At 37.8% G+C, this 19928-nt stretch overlaps 1 protein-coding gene across 7 annotated transcripts in view; it reads left to right on the forward strand.

The window, feature by feature from the left end:
• dpp6b (dipeptidyl-peptidase 6b) overlaps positions 1–19928 on the forward strand; it is a 162884-nt gene that overhangs the window by 111468 nt on the left and 31488 nt on the right. For 5 of the 7 annotated variants that reach the window (XM_079614225.1, XM_079614222.1, XM_079614226.1 and 2 more), the window contains 2 exons: positions 14104–14218; positions 18409–18507. In XM_079614225.1, coding sequence (XP_079470351.1) covers positions 14104–14218; positions 18409–18507 — 214 coding nt within the window. Of the gene's footprint in view, positions 1–12474; positions 12785–13322; positions 13438–14103; positions 14219–18408; positions 18508–19928 lie in introns of those variants that run through there. The other 2 variants (XM_079614223.1, XM_079614228.1) reach the window with 2 other exon arrangements.

Consider the following 19928-nt stretch of genomic DNA (forward strand, 5'->3'; position numbering starts at 1 on the left):
GAATGTCCAATCTGCCCCAAACTTCACACGTTTGATAAGAGTTCTGCCCTGAACACATTTACATGAGAATATTCAGTTATAGTAATAGCGCCACCTACTGGCAACAGGAAGTGACATGTTTAACACTGTGATGCTGTACTAGCAACATATTAAATATTCCATTGAGTTACATGTTAGAAACATGTTAAAACATGCTAGCAATTCTTAGCTAAGTGCTAAAGCATGCTAATGCAATGAAACAGGAAGTTGTTGTTACTCAAGTCGGCAATGTTCATCTGCCCCAAACTTCACACGTTTGATAAGAGTCCTGCCCTGAACACATTTACATGAGAATATTCAGTTATAGTAATAGCGCCACCTACTGGCAACAGGAAGTGACATGTTTAACACTGTGATGCTGTACTAGCAACATATTAAATATGCCATTGAGTTATAAACATGTTAGAAACCTGTTAAAACATGCTAGCAATTCTTAGCTAAGTGCTAAAGCACACTAATGCAATGAAACAGGAAGTTGTTGTTACTAAAGTAGGCAATGTCCAATCTTTACCAAACTTCACACGCTTGATAAGAGTCCTGTCCTGAACACATCTACATGACAATTTTAAGTTAAAGTAATAGCGCCACCTACTGGCAACAGGAAGTGACATGTTTAACACTGCGATGCATTACTAGCAACATATTAAATATGCCATTGAGTTATATACATGTTAGAAACATGTTAAAACATGCTAGCAATTCTTAGCTAAGTGCTAAAGCACGCTAATGCAATGAAACGGGAAGTTGTTGTTACTGAAGAAGGCAATGTCAAATCTGCCCCAAACTTCACACGTTTGATAAGAGTCCTGCCCTGAACACATCTACATGACAATTTTAAGTTAAAGTAATTGCGCCACCTACCGTCGACAGGAAGTGACACGTTTTAAACTGTGATGCATTGCTAGCGACATATTTAATATGCCATTGAGTTCTAAACATGCTAGAAACATGCTAAAACATGCTAGCAACACTTATCTGAGTTATAACGCATGCTATTATCGCCATAATAAAGGACATTTTTGTAACTGACTTTGACATACTCCTATATTTACCTACTTAAATGCACAATGCCCACCGTGCTCTGTCTTCCTAAATCCACCGGGTGGCGGTTGGCACGGGTGCGAGGGCCCTTTCATCGCTGCTTGCAGCTTTAATTATTATTATTAGGGCCCGAGCACCGATGGTGTGAGGACCCTCTTGGAATTGCTCTGTTTATTATTATTATTATTATTATTATTATTATTATTCTTCTCCGCATTTATTCGCATTTTTGAGGGCCTAAACATGCACGAAAACTCACGAAAATTTGCACACGCGTCAGAACCGGCGAAAATTGACATCTGATATGCGTTTCAGAATTGGGCGGGGTAAAATGGCTCGATAGCGCCACCTATAAAGGTTCAACGGAGTGTGCCTCCCGCTACGTTTCACGTACGTGTACGAAATTCGGTACATAGATGTAAGGACCCAATACCTACAAAAAAGTCTCTTGGAGCATAGCCTTAAACACAACAGGAAGTCAGCCATTTTGAACTTCCTCTCTGATTTTTGTGCAGTTTTTGCCATTTTCAGGCCTCGTACTTTAACGAACTCCTCCTACAGTTTTAATCTGATCATCTTCAAATTTGGTGAGTGTAATCTTAAGGCCTTTGCGACGTTAAATTGCGAAGATCTTGAGTTTTCGTCGAAGGGCGTGTCCTCGGCGGCCTGACAAATTTTGATGTTTCGCCATGAAACAGGAAGTTGCTGTAACTCAGGCAAACAATGTCCAATCTGCCCCAAACTTCACACCTTTGATAAGCGTTCTGTCCTGAACACATGACCATGCTCAAATTCAGTTACAGTCATAGCGCCACCTGCTGGCAACAGGAAGTGACATGTTTAACACTGTTTTGGACTCCTAATAATTTATAAACAATTGCCAGCAAGTGCTAAACTTGTTAACAACATACTAGAAACATGCTAAAACATGCTAGCAAACATTAGCTAAGTGCTAAAGCATGCTATTACTGCAATTAAACAGGAAGTTGCTGTAACTCAGGCAAACAATGTCCAATCTGCCCCAAACTTCACACGTTTGATAAGAGTTCTGCCCTGAACACATTTACATGAGAATATTCAGTTACAGTCATAGCGCCACCTGCTGGCAACAGGAAGTGACATGTTTAACACTGTTTTGGACTCCTAATAACATATAAAAAATTGCCAGCAAGTGCTAAACATGTTAACAACATACTAGAAACATGCTAAAACATGCTAGCAAACATTAGCTAAGTGCTAAAGCATGCTATTGTTGCAATTAAATAGGAATTTGCTGTAACTCAGGCATTGAATGCCCAATCTGCCCCAAACTTCACACGTTTGATAAGCGTTCTGTCCTGAACACATAACCATGCTCAAATTCAGTTACAGTCATAGCGCCACCTGCTGGCAACAGGAAGTGACATGTTTAACACTGTTTTGGACTCCTAATAACATATACAAAATTGCCAGCAAGTGCTAAACATGTTAACAACATACTAGAAACATGCTAAAACATGCTAGCAAACATTAGCTAAGTGCTAAAGCATGCTATTATTGCAATTAAATAGGAATTTGCTGTAACTCAGGCATTGAATGCCCAATCTGCCCCAAACTTCACACGTTTGATAAGAGTTCTGGTCTGAACACATTTACATGAGAATATTTAGTTATAGTAATAGCGCCACCTATTGGCAACAGGAAGTGACATGTTTAACACTGTGATGCTGTACTAGCAACATATTAAATAAACCATTGAGTTATAAACATGTTAGAAACCTGTTAAAACATGCTAGCAATTCTTAGCTAAGTGCTAAAGCATGCTAATGCAATGAAAGAGGAAGTTGTTGTTACTCAAGAAGGCAATGTCCAATCTGCCCCAAACTTTACACGTTTGATAAGAGTCCTGCCCTGAACACATCTACATGACACTTTTCAGTTATAGAATAGCGCCACCTACTGGCAACAGGAAGTGACATGTTTAACACTGCAATGCATTACTAGCAACATATTAAATATGCCATTGAGTTATATACATGTTAGAAACATGTTAAAACATGCTAGCAATTCTTAGCTAAGTGCTAAAGCACGCTAATGCAATGAAACGGGAAGTTGTTGTTACTGAAGAAGGCAATGTCCAATCTGCCCCAAACTTCACACGTTTGATAAGAGTCCTGCCCTGAACACATCTACATGACAATTTTAAGTTAAAGTAATAGCGCCACCTACTGTCAACAGGAAGTGACACGTTTTAAACTGTGATGCATTGCTAGCGACATATTTAATATGCCATTGAGTTCTAAACATGCTAGAAACATGCTAAAACATGCTAGCAACACTTATCTGAGTGATAACGCATGCTATTATCCCCATAATAAAGGACATTTTTGTAACTGACTTTGACATACTCCTATATTTACCTACTTAAATGCACAATGCCCACCGTGCTCTGTCTTCCTAAATCCACCGGGTGGCGGTTGGCACGGGTGCGAGGGCCCTTTCATCGCTGCTTGCAGCTTTAATTATTATTATTATTATTATTCTTCTCCGCATTTATTCGCATTTTTGAGGGCCTAAACATGCACGAAAACTCACGAAAATTTGCACACGCGTCAGAACCGGCGAAAATTGACATCTGATATGCGTTTCAGAATTGGGCGGGGTAAAATGGCTCGATAGCGCCACCTATAAAGGTTCAACGGAGTGCGCCTCCCGCTACGTTTCACGTACGTGTACGAAATTCGGTACATAGATGTAAGGACCCAATACCTACAAAAAAGTCTCTTGGAGCATAGCCTTAAACACAACAGGAAGTCAGCCATTTTGAACTTCCTCTCTGATTTTTGTGCAGTTTTTGCCATTTTCAGGCCTCGTACTTTAACGAACTCCTCCTACAGTTTTAATCTGATCATCTTCAAATTTGGTGAGTGTAATCTTAAGGCCTTTGCGACGTTAAATTGCGAAGATCTTGAGTTTTCGTCGAAGGGCGTGTCCTCGGCGGCCTGACAAATTTTGATGTTTCGCCATGAAACAGGAAGTTGCTGTAACTCAGGCAAACAATGTCCAATCTGCCCCAAACTTCACACCTTTGATAAGCGTTCTGTCCTGAACACATGACCATGCTCAAATTCAGTTACAGTCATAGCGCCACCTGCTGGCAACAGGAAGTGACATGTTTAACACTGTTTTGGACTCCTAATAATTTATAAACAATTGCCAGCAAGTGCTAAACTTGTTAACAACATACTAGAAACATGCTAAAACATGCTAGCAAACATTAGCTAAGTGCTAAAGCATGCTATTACTGCAATTAAACAGGAAGTTGCTGTAACTCAGGCAAACAATGTCCAATCTGCCCCAAACTTCACACGTTTGATAAGAGTTCTGCCCTGAACACATTTACATGAGAATATTCAGTTACAGTCATAGCGCCACCTGCTGGCAACAGGAAGTGACATGTTTAACACTGTTTTGGACTCCTAATAACATATAAAAAATTGCCAGCAAGTGCTAAACATGTTAACAACATACTAGAAACATGCTAAAACATGCTAGCAAACATTAGCTAAGTGCTAAAGCATGCTATTGTTGCAATTAAATAGGAATTTGCTGTAACTCAGGCATTGAATGCCCAATCTGCCCCAAACTTCACACGTTTGATAAGCGTTCTGTCCTGAACACATAACCATGCTCAAATTCAGTTACAGTCATAGCGCCACCTGCTGGCAACAGGAAGTGACATGTTTAACACTGTTTTGGACTCCTAATAACATATACAAAATTGCCAGCAAGTGCTAAACATGTTAACAACATACTAGAAACATGCTAAAACATGCTAGCAAACATTAGCTAAGTGCTAAAGCATGCTATTATTGCAATTAAATAGGAATTTGCTGTAACTCAGGCATTGAATGCCCAATCTGCCCCAAACTTCACACGTTTGATAAGAGTTCTGGTCTGAACACATTTACATGAGAATATTTAGTTATAGTAATAGCGCCACCTATTGGCAACAGGAAGTGACATGTTTAACACTGTGATGCTGTACTAGCAACATATTAAATAAACCATTGAGTTATAAACATGTTAGAAACCTGTTAAAACATGCTAGCAATTCTTAGCTAAGTGCTAAAGCATGCTAATGCAATGAAAGAGGAAGTTGTTGTTACTCAAGAAGGCAATGTCCAATCTGCCCCAAACTTTACACGTTTGATAAGAGTCCTGCCCTGAACACATCTACATGACACTTTTCAGTTATAGAATAGCGCCACCTACTGGCAACAGGAAGTGACATGTTTAACACTGCAATGCATTACTAGCAACATATTAAATATGCCATTGAGTTATATACATGTTAGAAACATGTTAAAACATGCTAGCAATTCTTAGCTAAGTGCTAAAGCACGCTAATGCAATGAAACGGGAAGTTGTTGTTACTGAAGAAGGCAATGTCCAATCTGCCCCAAACTTCACACGTTTGATAAGAGTCCTGCCCTGAACACATCTACATGACAATTTTAAGTTAAAGTAATAGCGCCACCTACTGTCAACAGGAAGTGACACGTTTTAAACTGTGATGCATTGCTAGCGACATATTTAATATGCCATTGAGTTCTAAACATGCTAGAAACATGCTAAAACATGCTAGCAACACTTATCTGAGTGATAACGCATGCTATTATCCCCATAATAAAGGACATTTTTGTAACTGACTTTGACATACTCCTATATTTACCTACTTAAATGCACAATGCCCACCGTGCTCTGTCTTCCTAAATCCACCGGGTGGCGGTTGGCACGGGTGCGAGGGCCCTTTCATCGCTGCTTGCAGCTTTAATTATTATTATTATTATTTTCCGCATTTAATCGCATTTTTGAGGGCCTAAACATGCACGAAAACTCACGAAAATTTGCACACGCGTCAGAACTGGCGAAAATTGACATCTGATATGCGTTTCACAATTGGGCGGGGCAAAATGGCTCGATAGCGCCACCTATAAAGGTTCAACGGAGTGCGCCTTCCGCTACGTTTCACGTATGTGTACGAAATTCGGTACATACATGTAATGACCCAATACCTACAAAAAAGTCTCTTGGAGCATAGCCTTAAACACAACAGGAAGTCAGCCATTTTGAACTTCCTCTCTGATTTTTGTGCAGTTTTTGCCATTTTCAGGCCTCGTACTTTAACGAACTCCTCCTACAGTTTTAATCTGATCATCTTCAAATTTGGTGAGTGTAATCTTAAGGCCTTTGCGACGTTAAATTGCGAAGATCTAGAGTTTTCGTCGAAGGGCGTGTCCTCGGCGGCCTGACAAATTTTGATGTTTCGCCATGAAACAGGAAGTTGCTGTAACTCAGGCAAACAATGTCCAATCTGCCCCAAACTTCACACGTTTGATAAGCGTTCTGTCCTGAACACATGACCATGCTCAAATTCAGTTACAGTCATAGCGCCACCTGCTGGCAACAGGAAGTGACATGTTTAACACTGTTTTGGACTCCTAATAATTTATAAACAATTGCCAGCAAGTGCTAAACTTGTTAACAACATACTAGAAACATGCTAAAACATGCTAGCAAACATTAGCTAAGTGCTAAAGCATGCTATTACTGCAATTAAATAGGAATTTGCTGTAACTCAGGCATTGAATGCCCAATCTGCCCCAAACTTCACACGTTTGATAAGCGTTCTGTCCTGAACACATAACCATGCTCAAATTCAGTTACAGTCATAGCGCCACCTGCTGGCAACAGGAAGTGACATGTTTAACACTGTTTTGGACTCCTAATAACATATACAAAATTGCCAGCAAGTGCTAAACATGTTAACAACATACTAGAAACATGCTAAAACATGCTAGCAAACATTAGCTAAGTGCTAAAGCATGCTATTATTGCAATTAAATAGGAATTTGCTGTAACTCAGGCATTGAATGCCCAATCTGCCCCAAACTTCACACGTTTGATAAGCGTTCTGTCCTGAACACATAACCATGCTCAAATTCAGTTACAGTCATAGCGCCACCTGCTGGCAACAGGAAGTGACATGTTTAACACTGTTTTGGACTCCTAATAACATATACAAAATTGCCAGCAAGTGCTAAACATGTTAACAACATACTAGAAACATGCTAAAACATGCTAGCAAACATTAGCTAAGTGCTAAAGCATGCTATTATTGCAATTAAATAGGAATTTGCTGTAACTCAGGCATTGAATGCCCAATCTGCCCCAAACTTCACACGTTTGATAAGCGTTCTGTCCTGAACACATGACCATGCTCAAATTCAGTTACAGTCATAGCGCCACCTGCTGGCAACAGGAAGTGACATGTTTAACACTGTTTTGGACTCCTAATAACATATACAAAATTGCCAGCAAGTGCTAAACATGTTAACAACATACTAGAAACATGCTAAAACATGCTAGCAAACATTAGCTAAGTGCTAAAGCATGCTATTATTGCAATTAAATAGGAATTTGCTGTAACTCAGGCATTGAATGCCCAATCTGCCCCAAACTTCACACGTTTGATAAGAGTTCTGGTCTGAACACATTTACATGAGAATATTTAGTTATAGTAATAGCGCCACCTATTGGCAACAGGAAGTGACATGTTTAACACTGTGATGCTGTAGCAACATATTAAATAAACCATTGAGTTATAAACATGTTAGAAACCTGTTAAAACATGCTAGCAATTCTTAGCTAAGTGCTAAAGCATGCTAATGCAATGAAAGAGGAAGTTGTTGTTACTCAAGAAGGCAATGTCCAATCTGCCCCAAACTTTACACGTTTGATAAGAGTCCTGCCCTGAACACATCTACATGACACTTTTCAGTTATAGAATAGCGCCACCTACTGGCAACAGGAAGTGACATGTTTAACACTGCAATGCATTACTAGCAACATATTAAATATGCCATTGAGTTATATACATGTTAGAAACCTGTTAAAACATGCTAGCAATTCTTAGCTAAGTGCTAAAGCATGCTAATGCAATGAAAGAGGAAGTTGTTGTTACTCAAGAAGGCAATGTCCAATCTGCCCCAAACTTTACACGTTTGATAAGAGTCCTGCCCTGAACACATCTACATGACACTTTTCAGTTATAGAATAGCGCCACCTACTGGCAACAGGAAGTGACATGTTTAACACTGCAATGCATTACTAGCAACATATTAAATATGCCATTGAGTTATATACATGTTAGAAACATGTTAAAACATGCTAGCAATTCTTAGCTAAGTGCTAAAGCACGCTAATGCAATGAAACGGGAAGTTGTTGTTACTGAAGAAGGCAATGTCCAATCTGCCCCAAACTTCACACGTTTGATAAGAGTCCTGCCCTGAACACATCTACATGACAATTTTAAGTTAAAGTAATAGCGCCACCTACTGTCAACAGGAAGTGACACGTTTTAAACTGTGATGCATTGCTAGCGACATATTTAATATGCCATTGAGTTCTAAACATGCTAGAAACATGCTAAAACATGCTAGCAACACTTATCTGAGTGATAACGCATGCTATTATCCCCATAATAAAGGACATTTTTGTAACTGACTTTGACATACTCCTATATTTACCTACTTAAATGCACAATGCCCACCGTGCTCTGTCTTCCTAAATCCACCGGGTGGCGGTTGGCACGGGTGCGAGGGCCCTTTCATCGCTGCTTGCAGCTTTAATTCAATAATATAATTGCATGAATTATTTCACATTTATAAAACCATACATATCTAATTTTTGTGCATGTGTGCTTTCGGGGGTTCCTACTTCTTTTTTTCTTTCTTTCTTTTTGTTGTAAATTTAGAATAAATTTTAGTACAAAAGTTGCTGATGAATCATGATTTATTAACACACAAATTTGTGCATAGGCACAGTTAAGGAATAAGGTGTGGTTATGGTGTGTTACAGTGATTTTTAACACTTTGAAAGATGTGAAACAACCGTGTCATTTATTTAAAGTGCATTTTTATATTGGCCTAATCAAAAAGTCATGGTTTTCGGGTTTAAACCGGTTTTGTTCGGTTTGTCTAAAAGCAAAAAAAAAACTCTCCATAGAAATAAAAAGTAAAATGGTATTTTGAAAAGTGTTGATGTGCAGAAAAGATGGCAGACATGATTTTAGGTTTTATTATTTCTTCTGGTGTTTTTTTTTTTTTTTAGTACAAAATATGATGCATATTTTAGAAAGACATCAATAAACATTATGGTCTTTCAAAGGTGGTCTAGTAAACTAAATGAAACATTAAAGTGATAATTCTAATTTCATATCGTAGCTAATTTGGCTTTTTTTATGGTTAAATTAAGTTGTAAAAAGACTAAAAAAATATTGGCCTACATTAAGTAACATCTTGGCTTATATCTAAAGAAAATATATAAATATATGATCTTTGAAATAAATCAATATTTTTACATTGTATAATGTTTTTGTCTTTGGGAAAGAAATGTTTGATTTAATATTAAATCCAAGGTTTGAACCGAGCCATAAATATAATTAGAGGAAAAACAAATACATTTGTCAGTAACAAATTAGAGTATTTAAAAAAAAGGTTTTAATAAAAATGTTGGTGGTAATACTTTATTTTGATGGTCCCCTTTAGACATTATGTTGACTTAAAGTAACTTTGCACCTACTGTACATGTCGACTAACTTTCATTAGAGTATTAGTAGACTGTCTGCTTAATATCTGATAACACTTTATTTTGATGTTCTCCAACAGACGTTCTACTGACTTTAAGCAACTTTGCAAGTACGTCAACTTATTCTACTAACCCTAATCCTACCCCTAAAAGTCTGCTAATACTCAACTATTACTCTAATGAGAGCTAGTTGACATGTATGTGCAACTTTATGTAGTCAACAGAATTTCTAAACCATCAAAATAATTTCTAGACCATAAAAAAAAAAAAAAATTGTATCAATGATCTAAATATAACATTTTCAACTATGTACATTAGTCTAACTAAAGTCAACTTGGTACATTAATATCATGTTTTTATCAACATCTCATGGTTTCGGCTAATCCAATCAGAAAAAAGACGTGTTTTTTTAGGTCACTCTGTGGTTGTTTAATAAAAAAATAAAAACTTCCAAGCATTAGTGGATAATTGTTCCTCTCCTTCCTGATTTGTTCCCATCAGCTCAATCCCTAGGCTTACTCTGCTCTTGAAATAGTCACAGTTCAGAGTTCCCTGGTCGGGAAGCTGTCCGGGGCAATCGCATCCCTCCGGCTCCCCTGATTATTGGGCTCCACCAAACATCCCAGCATCCCCCTCACGCTAGTGCGGATCTAACTTAACGACTAGCTGATGAAGTTCTGCATGAGATAGCAACTAGGGAAAGGAAGAGCAATACACAAAACACAGAAAGAAATAGGATTACACAAGATAAAGTCTTTGATTGATGTATTTTCCTTGTTGCAACGAGGGATGCACCGAAATGAAATTCTTGGACGAAGCCGAATAATAATGAAATGCTTGGCCGAAGGCCGAAGGCCGAATACCGAACGCGGTGTTTCGCATTTTTTCCATTTATTTTGCCAATTTTTTCACCATTACAATAATTAAATAGTAAAAATGAGCTTTTTACTATTTTGTGTTGCTTTTCAGAGAAATAAATCAAATAACAAAAATACAATTTCAAAATATTTATTTTGACACAGAACATTTTTTTAACATTCCAGCAGATATTTATACAAACAAAGCACAATATAACTTAAAATAAATAAATATTTTATTATAAAAATAAATATAAAAAGAGCTCATGGACGTGAGTTGAAACGACGTTATACATCTCAGGTAAGCACACGTCTGAGAAATACCGTCTACTAGGCATGGTGTAACGGGGCTCAATATGGTCTATAAGCCTGCGAAATCCAACATCCTCTACAACAGAGAATGGTTGATCATCCAATGCGATGAATTCCATTATCCTTTTAGTAATACCTTTAGATGGAGTGGGTGTCCTTAGACTGGGAGGAGCTACTTTCCTTTTCGCTACTGCTGTTGCCGTAGCCGCCGCCGTGTCTTTCTCGTACTCTGCATGATGTTCGGGGTGTCTTGATTTTAAGTGATAAATTAAACTTGAAGTACTGTACGTTTTTGCAGATGCACCCCCTCTGGCCAATTCAGCAGAACAGTGTCTGCAAACGGCGCTTTTTGCCTCTTTCTCGGACACTTTAAAGTGCTTCCACACTGCTGACATGTTTGCTGCATAAAGCGCGCGCCTCTCACTCTACGCGGGTTACTATTTGATTGCGTCATTAAAAACGTCATTGTTCGGCAAAATTTATTCAGCCGAACACCGAAAGTGCTTTTTTGGCTATTTTCGGCCGAATAATTTCGGTTGCCGAACATTCGGTGCATCCCTAGTTGCAACAGGCCATAAAGTCTGCAGATCATTTTGAAGGCTTCACGGAACATTAGCAGATGTGACACATTTGAGTAAAACCGAGCCATTTGAAACTTATGAAACAATTTCAGGTTTAAAATAGTCTTGAATAGCCATAGCCATATAGCCATATTAACCAGCCCAATAGTTAAGGCTATATTTTACCATTTTGAGGCTCTCATCAACCAATAACTCTGAGAATACTCAGAGTATTCAGAGAATATACTCTCTGCTACAAAATGCAGTTTGTTTGTTTTTTTAAAAGCTTTAGTGAATCCACAGTTTTTGTGTTTAAATTTTTTTTGCATATAGATGTACACAGTGATGTAAAAGAAGGAGGGACTCATCGGCTCAGTTGACCTTCTTCCACTGCTCCAATGTCCAGTACCGACGCTCGCGTGCCTATTGTAGGAGCTTTCACTGGTGGACAGGGGTTCTGCGGCTACACCGCCCCATACACAGCAGAGTGCGATGCAATGTGTATTGTGACGCATTCCTTCCATAACCATCATTAAAAATCTTGTGTGACCAGTTGACATTCTGTTGGCTCGGACCAGACAGGATTGCCTTCGTTGTCTTTGTGCATTGATGAGGCGCCCATCGCCCTGTCGCTGGTTTGTGGTTTGTCCCTCCTCGGGTAAATTCTCACCACTGATGACCAGGAGAAACCCACAAGCCTTGCCATTTCAGACATACTCTGAGCCAGTCACCTTGCCATAACCATGTGGTCTAGGGCTGTCACTTTTGAGAAAAATCTAATTCGAACGGATATCAAATACCAGCCTATGTATTCGAATATATTCGAATATCTATTCCCATCCGCCCCCCCCTCCCCCCCTCCCCCCCTCCCCCCCCCCTCCCGCGCGTGCGTGCAAAAAAAAAAAACGTCAATCGAAACTTTACTAACAGTTTGACAGTCATAAACAGGACTCCCAAAATTACACTTATAGGACTCATATCTGCAAATAAACCTTGCCTTTACATGTGCATCTGCACGGTGCCGACCGGTTGTGCAGGAAAGTATGCAGTCATACGATGTTGGACGCCTGGCGATGCTCTGGCCGTCTGCTGCGTTTCTGGGGCTGTTTAAACCTGGCCACTTCATGCGTTTTCTCAGATCGGATAGCTATCAAAACGATTCCATTTACACCTGGTCACATAGGCCTAAATGTGGTTTAAACCGGATATAAATCCGATCTTCAATTCCCGCGCTATATGCAGATTTAATGGATTTAATGTCACCGAAAGCAACATATGAGCTGCATTTTATTGATCATCAGCTAACATCAAAGACTGCAATAAGAGAGAGCGGCGCAGCCCTGGTAAGATCATTTCGTTTCTTTACTTTTAATGAAGATTATTATTATTGTGTGTTAAAGCGTCTGCGACTTACTTTCACTTTGATTTGCGATAGTTTGCACATTGGCTTGGCGCTTGATGAATAGATCATCTGCGGTGATGCGTGTTGCAGCGCGCCGTCATATCTGACTATAACATAGCAGCCTGTAACACGCTTTCAAAATAACACCCTTTCAAAATAACACGCTTTTTTAAAATAAAAAGCAAACGGTCTTATCATAGACTGTAAAAAATGCGCTAGACATGGCACTTTAAAAACCGAATAGTTTATTTGAAGTTCGATTACGGTTATTTCACGTCATGTTCGAATGCATATTCGAATATCGAATAAAAAGTGACAGCCCTAATGTGGTCCTGGTCAAAGTCTCTCAGATCTTAATTCCTGCCCATTTCTCCTGCATCCAACACGTTGATTATGAGAACTGATTGTTTGCTTACAATCTACTCCGAACCTAATATGTGGCCTTGTTAGGAGATGATCAACAGTATTCTCTTCACCTGTGACTGATCATAATGTTTTGGCTCATCAGCATATCTAAATTGCTTTAATTAAGTTGTACGAGCCGGTATCACATACATATTGTCATTATTTAAAAGAAAAGTAAACATTTTTAAAGTAAATATGTATTTATTTAATTATTGTATTGTATTGTGAATTTTGTCATGTCATTTTCTTAGATGTATTTTTATTTATTACAAATAATAATTGTTTTTAAATATATTAATTAAGGAAATTCCCTTGTTGATTTGTGATGGTTTAAGCATGGCACTTGGGATGGGATAGTTGTCAGGTCTTTTGCAGACAGTGCAAAATGGGGTTTACACAGAGATGCCATAAGAAGATTGTTTTTGGGCACCTTTCAGTGGCCAGTTCCTAAAATAACCATTTTTTCCTTAGTGTAAAGAATTTGAATAATCTGAAGAACCTCTTTCCTCTATAAAGAACCTTTGTGCAATGCAAAGGTTGCATGGATGTTAAAGGTTCCTAATGGAAACTTGAGGCCGATTCACACTGCACCGACAAATTGAAAAAAGTTTTGTCGGATCAGTGTGTTACCCGTCACCATCTGCCATTGGTCGGCTCTTCGTTTACTTCAATTGAACATGTTGAATCTGTGTTTGTCGTGGAATGTCTGTGATGTGATGTACTGTAATCGTGTAATTGTCGACGTTGGTCAGCGTATGTCGGTGCAACTAAAGACCCTTTTATTTTTAAGAGAATTCTAGAAATATACATTTTCAGTTGCTTTCAGCCTTTAAATGTCTGTGCTTGTGTTTTCAGGAGCTGGTTGGGAGTAGCCCTCCGCAGAGGAACTGGAAAGGAATCGCCATCGCCCTGCTGGTCATCCTGGTCATCTGCTCTCTGATCGTCACCTCCGTCATTCTACTCACACCAAGTAAGAAATGTAATAATGCAACACTTAATACAACATTACAAGTCTAAAATGTAACCAAAATGTACGTAGATGTGTCGACACTCCTGACCTATGTATTTCTATACATACAACAGCATTAGTTAGATCTTTATATTTCTCTCTTATTATAAACTCTCATGGTAAAATGCTAATTATGCAAGTAAGTATGTGTAGGTCTGTGTAATTTCATATTTTCTTTGTTTAGTAATCCGTTTTGTTTACTAGTTTAGACCAAAGCTATCTCTCCAATCAATGCGACTATAATTAAGGTTATGCTGAAATCTCATTGGGCATACATTTTTAAACTAATATTTTTAGTCATGAAGCATTTGGCAAAACATCACAGCATATTACTCCTATTTTCTGTAAATTAATAAAAAAGTTTATAAATGAGTAGCTTGTCATTACATTACCTGAAATATCTTGGGGGCCTTTGGAGTGTTGGAGTAAAAGTTGGGAAACGCTGCTTTTAGAGTTTGAGGAGAGATCTCAACAGTGTCACAAACTGCGTTCAGATTTTTTTTTACACATTAATTTTATAGGGCCTCATTTATAACCGTTGCGTACGAACAAAACAAGCCCTGAAAGAGGCGTACGCCACTTCCGACGCATAGTGATTTATAATAACAAACGCAAATTCTGACCCATGCGTACGAACGTTTTGGAAATGGAGCAGTTTGGTGACACTGTGAGCTGGAGGCTTTTTAGTCACTTTTAGACAGAAAATTCATAGAAAATTACACATATACAGCAAGATAATACATATAATTTCACTCTAGCCTATCACCTGAAGCAAACGTCCATCCCTTCTTAAATGTCCGCACTATGGGCCATTTAGTGAATTTAGTAAATCTTCATTATGAGTCCTAATCATAAATACAGTGCATGTTCACAATAACAGTTTAAATAAATAAAAGAATGATTTAAACTTTGTTCTACATCTGATATACACATTGAGATGAAATATGCCATTCTTATTAATGGAGTTAAGCACTTAAATGACATGAAATCATTACTGAGAAGTTATATTCTAATAGAAATAGAAATATTTGCTGTGGATGCGATGCTTTTGAACACTTTTCCTGTGGCGTGCAGTGTTTTAATGTTTTAACTACAGCGAGGATTGCTTACCATGATAATAGCAGATTGTCTGAGAAAATATTTTCGCATTAAAAATTTCCATTAAAAATATTTATCAATTAAAAATACTATTTGGCCAGTGGAAAAGATTGAGAAAAACGTTCATGTCTGAAATGTATACTGTTTGATTTATTGATTCAAAAACAAGGCAAGGATAAGCTACTAAATTATTTTTAGCAGTTTAATGTGACGGGCCGACGGCACATCCGTATTGTCATATTTTCCTAATGTCTTTACCGTTAAACATGGTATCACGTGGATGAATATGCATATGCAAATGATATGCAGATGAGGATATGCATAGTAAAACTAGGCGTTGTAAGCGTACGCTATTTTTGGCTTTCGGACTCACGTACCCTTTTAGTAAGGATCCAGAACTCTCCATACACTGTATGTCAACAATTGTCTCATTTAATTCTGTTTTTGAATTTTGATAAAGCTGATGCTTAACTAAAGATAAACAGAACCAAGAAGTCTCCAAAGCTATGAACTGGGTCTGGGTGACTGGATTTGAAAGATTTAACTTGAACTTCTGGTATTTTTGATCTGGTATTGTTTTTCTTAGCAACAGTGAAAAAGTGTGTTGTTAAAGCTGGAGAGACAGAGATGCCAAGCAGCTGCTGCAGCCAAAATATTCCTCAAAGTTGGAGGATCAATTATGATGATTTTCCAGGGTAATTAGTATAGCATGTATAATTATGACTGTATTTCATCAAAAGGAAAGTGGGCCACCGTTTTTCCCCAGAGTTCAGTTAAGTTTTTTTTTTTCTTCAAACACCAGTGTTAGAGGATGTATGCAAACACGTATCAGCTGTTGGAGAGCCTAAATTGGGAGTAGCCTCAAGAAATAAGTGAGGTCATTTTTAACTCTCCTTATTGAGGGCGAAGGCCATTCAGTGGTGCTTGTAGAAAAATATCACAAAAAAGGCCCATAAAAACTAAAGCAAATTTTAAAGCTGTAATCTGTATGATGCCTTTCTTGCTTGTACTCATTGAGTCCAGTTGCACAGTGTTAAACTCCTTCTGAATAGATACTTGTTAGGTAGGGAGACAAACAATGTGGGTGAGGAAAAAAAAAAAAAAAACTCTGGCTGATTAGATCAATGTGTGCAGATCAATAGAGCTCCAAATAGAATGAGACACACTAGGGATCCCCAGTCTCGCCCTCCACCTCGTGTCAGCTGTGGTAATTGGTCGTGGACCTGTAGACTAGCGAGGGAGTTGTTTGCTGAAGCCAGATCTCACGGGACCAGAAGCCAGACAATCTAGTGGGAGCTATGCATACATTGAAAAAAAACCCTGTTGTTTTCCCCCGATTTGTTTGTTTATTTATTTCTTTTTTTTGGTCTTGCGGGACCCGACTGAGACGGTTTATAATACAAGTTCCAGAGTTACTTTCACATTTTGAAGTTTGAACATTAAAATCTATCCATGTATGAAGATATGTTCCGTTGTGAAAAAGTCAAGACATAATATTCTTAAAGGTGACATATTATGCCCCTTTTCACAAGATGTAATATAAATCTATGGTGTTCTCTAAATCTGTATGTACAATTTCAGCTCAAAATACCCCCCAGATCATTTATTATAGCTTGTCAAATTTGCCCCTTTTTGAGTGTGAGCAAAAAAAGTGTGAGTTTGTGTGTGTGTGTCCCTTTAAATGCAAATGAGCTGCTGATTCCCCTTTAGGAACATACTTGAGTGCTGAATGTAGTGTTTTCAGACACTTATTTGTATAATTGCAATTGAATGAAAATGGATTATAGTTTAAATTGACATTAAATGCAAAAAGTGTACTTCAAAACGTACTGACAAGCATTTATGTAAACTCAAATATAGTAATGTTCAGTTTGATTTTCCATGGACTTCTAGTTTGTATCTCTTTGTTTCCAGTGTTTCCCTTTTTAGTTTCTGTGGTTTCTCATATATGTTAATTTATGGCCATGGTCATGGATACTCATTGTTGATTGATTTGATTCACCTGTTCCTTATTTAGCTGTTTGGTATCTCTGTGTAGCCCTCAGTTTGAGTTGTCATTTGTCCGTTCTCGTTTATTTTTAGTTGGTTGTTGTTCTCCTGTGTTCCAGTATTGTCATGTGCTCCTGGGTGGTTTGGTTGTGGTTTACTGTTTAATAAAGTGACTGCTTCATATAGATCCTGCCTCAACTTCTCTTCCTTTCTGCAACCAACTGTGACAGACATTTGTAACGGTGAACTTGCAATACAGTACATTTAAATTAAAATCCCCCTGTAGTCAATAATTGTATCCCTTAAAACTCATCTTTGATCACCAAAATTACATATTTAATATACGCGGAACCATGAATATGCTAATTAGCCCCGCCTCCACTCACTCACGCCAGCTCACAGATTCACTCGACCAACTTACTGAGGTAAACATTGCACGATGGCATCGCTCTTTACAACGTCGGACACATAACGGTAACTAATTGAATTGTTTATGTTATTAGAAAGCTAATAATGTTGCTAATGTTACACAATTTCAAACTATGTTGTTTTAAGTTTTTAAGTTGTCTTGGAGTTTTAAAGAGAAAATACTCACAAATGGTGTCGACTTCTGAATTTACACACGGTTTGTCTTAAAGCATATTAAAAACACCACTGAGACATACAGTATAAGCAACATTAAAAACATTACTACAAAGCTCTTTTTAAAAGTGTACCTAAGTGTGTTAAGATCCGTCATGAAAGCATACTCTAAATACACTTAAATCGCCTTTAATTTCATTAACATTATATCTGCAAGTATAGTTTAATATATACAGTTAAATATATACTTCAATGATTTGAAGTTTAAAAGTGCACATTAAATATAATTAGATGTGCTTTTTATATATATATATATATATATATATATATATATATATACATGGGATAGAATAGCTGTCTGTTTGTATAAAGCCTGTTTAACCTTCAAACTATAACCTTTCAAGAATTTAAAACCATTTTAAACTTTGTCCAGCAGATTGTCTTGACAAACTTGTAATATTGTCCAAATCTTCTGCTCACAGGTGAGGATGACAGTCTGGCCTCCAAAAAGAAAGTCACGATTGAGGACATCTTCAATGGAAATCTCCAGGCACACGACCCTAAGGCATCATGGCTCAGCGGTGAGTGGCAGTTGAGTTTTACTCCCTCTCGTTCGGCTGCTAGAGCTGTGGGTGGATGCACTCACTTTTTTCATCGTCTCATAACAACAGAGAGAAATTGCATCAGGATCTGCATCTTAAGCTTCACACTGATCGAATGCAATCTCTGTGGTACTTCAGATGAAAAAATCCCCATTTGATATGGACAGGTGTGGAGATATATTCTTACCCGGTATTGCGAATTCTTTTCTTCCTTTGTTCGGTCTTGAATTCTTTCAAGTTGGTTTAGAGGCTCTGGGTTTTCAACAAACACTTAAAACAAATGAGTGCGGACTCCGTGCCACTTTATTGCCTTTTATTGACTGTAAAACTGGGATAGGGCTATGTATTACTTTTCATTGCTGAAGATTACAGCAAACCTGCTAAAAATTCAGGTTAATGCGGGCTTTTCCAGCTGGTCCAAGTTGGTGTGTAGTTTTTAGCTGTTTCAAATTGGTTCTTTATGATCATTAGATGATGCATGCTGGTATATTGTTTGCTCAATGGGATTTTTGATGGGTACCTGTTTTTAACCAGGTAGACAATCTTTATATTTTATGAAGTAGTTTTTAGCTGGTATACAACCTTGGACCAGTAAAAACTAGCTGCTAGTTACCACTATAGCTACAGTGTAACTTGTTTTTGAAATATATACTTTGTATACAGTAGATCTCTGTACACCAAAAATATTTTTCGAAGTTGTAAATAAAACAAAGGCTTAGACTTGGTAGTCAACTTTAGATATTCTAACTTTTAAGTAACTTTGCAACTACATGTCAACTACAGTCTACTCAATACTATAAGGACTGCTATTTGACATATACGTAGTTGCAAAGTTGCTTACAATTAGAAGAAAGTCTAAAGTGGACCATCCAAATAAAGTGTTAACAAACTGAGTATTGAGTATTTTATTGCAATTTCTGAGCGAAAACTGTTTCTACACCAATGTTTGGTAAGAATTAAGAAAGCACTAGCAAGTGGATATCATTTATAATTTTCCAAAAGGGCAGATTGTTATAAAAGTGGGCTTTTGAAGACAGTACAGCAGATGGGTCAGGCTAATTGACCATGAGAGCAGAGGTTGGCATGACCTCACAAAACTGGCAAATCCCCTTCCCCAAGGACTCCACTTGTTCCCCAAACTCTCAAAAATGGGATCTTTCTCATTGTAATTCAGTAGCATGACTGTGAATCTTTGGCACATTGATCCACATTAGCATGTCACATAATCCTCAACAACATTAGCATGTTTTCTGTTTTTGTTATTGTATTATTCCATGTACAAATACACTGTCCAGTGTCATATATTAGCATTACCTATTTAAATGCACTGCAGCATAATCTCTCTTATTATTTCCATTGTTTACATTTGCATTAAATGGATGCATATTGCATACTAGATG

Source organism: Phoxinus phoxinus (genome assembly GCF_949152265.1).
Source record: "Phoxinus phoxinus genome assembly, chromosome: 5".
Taxonomy (NCBI): Eukaryota; Metazoa; Chordata; class Actinopteri; order Cypriniformes; family Leuciscidae; genus Phoxinus; species Phoxinus phoxinus.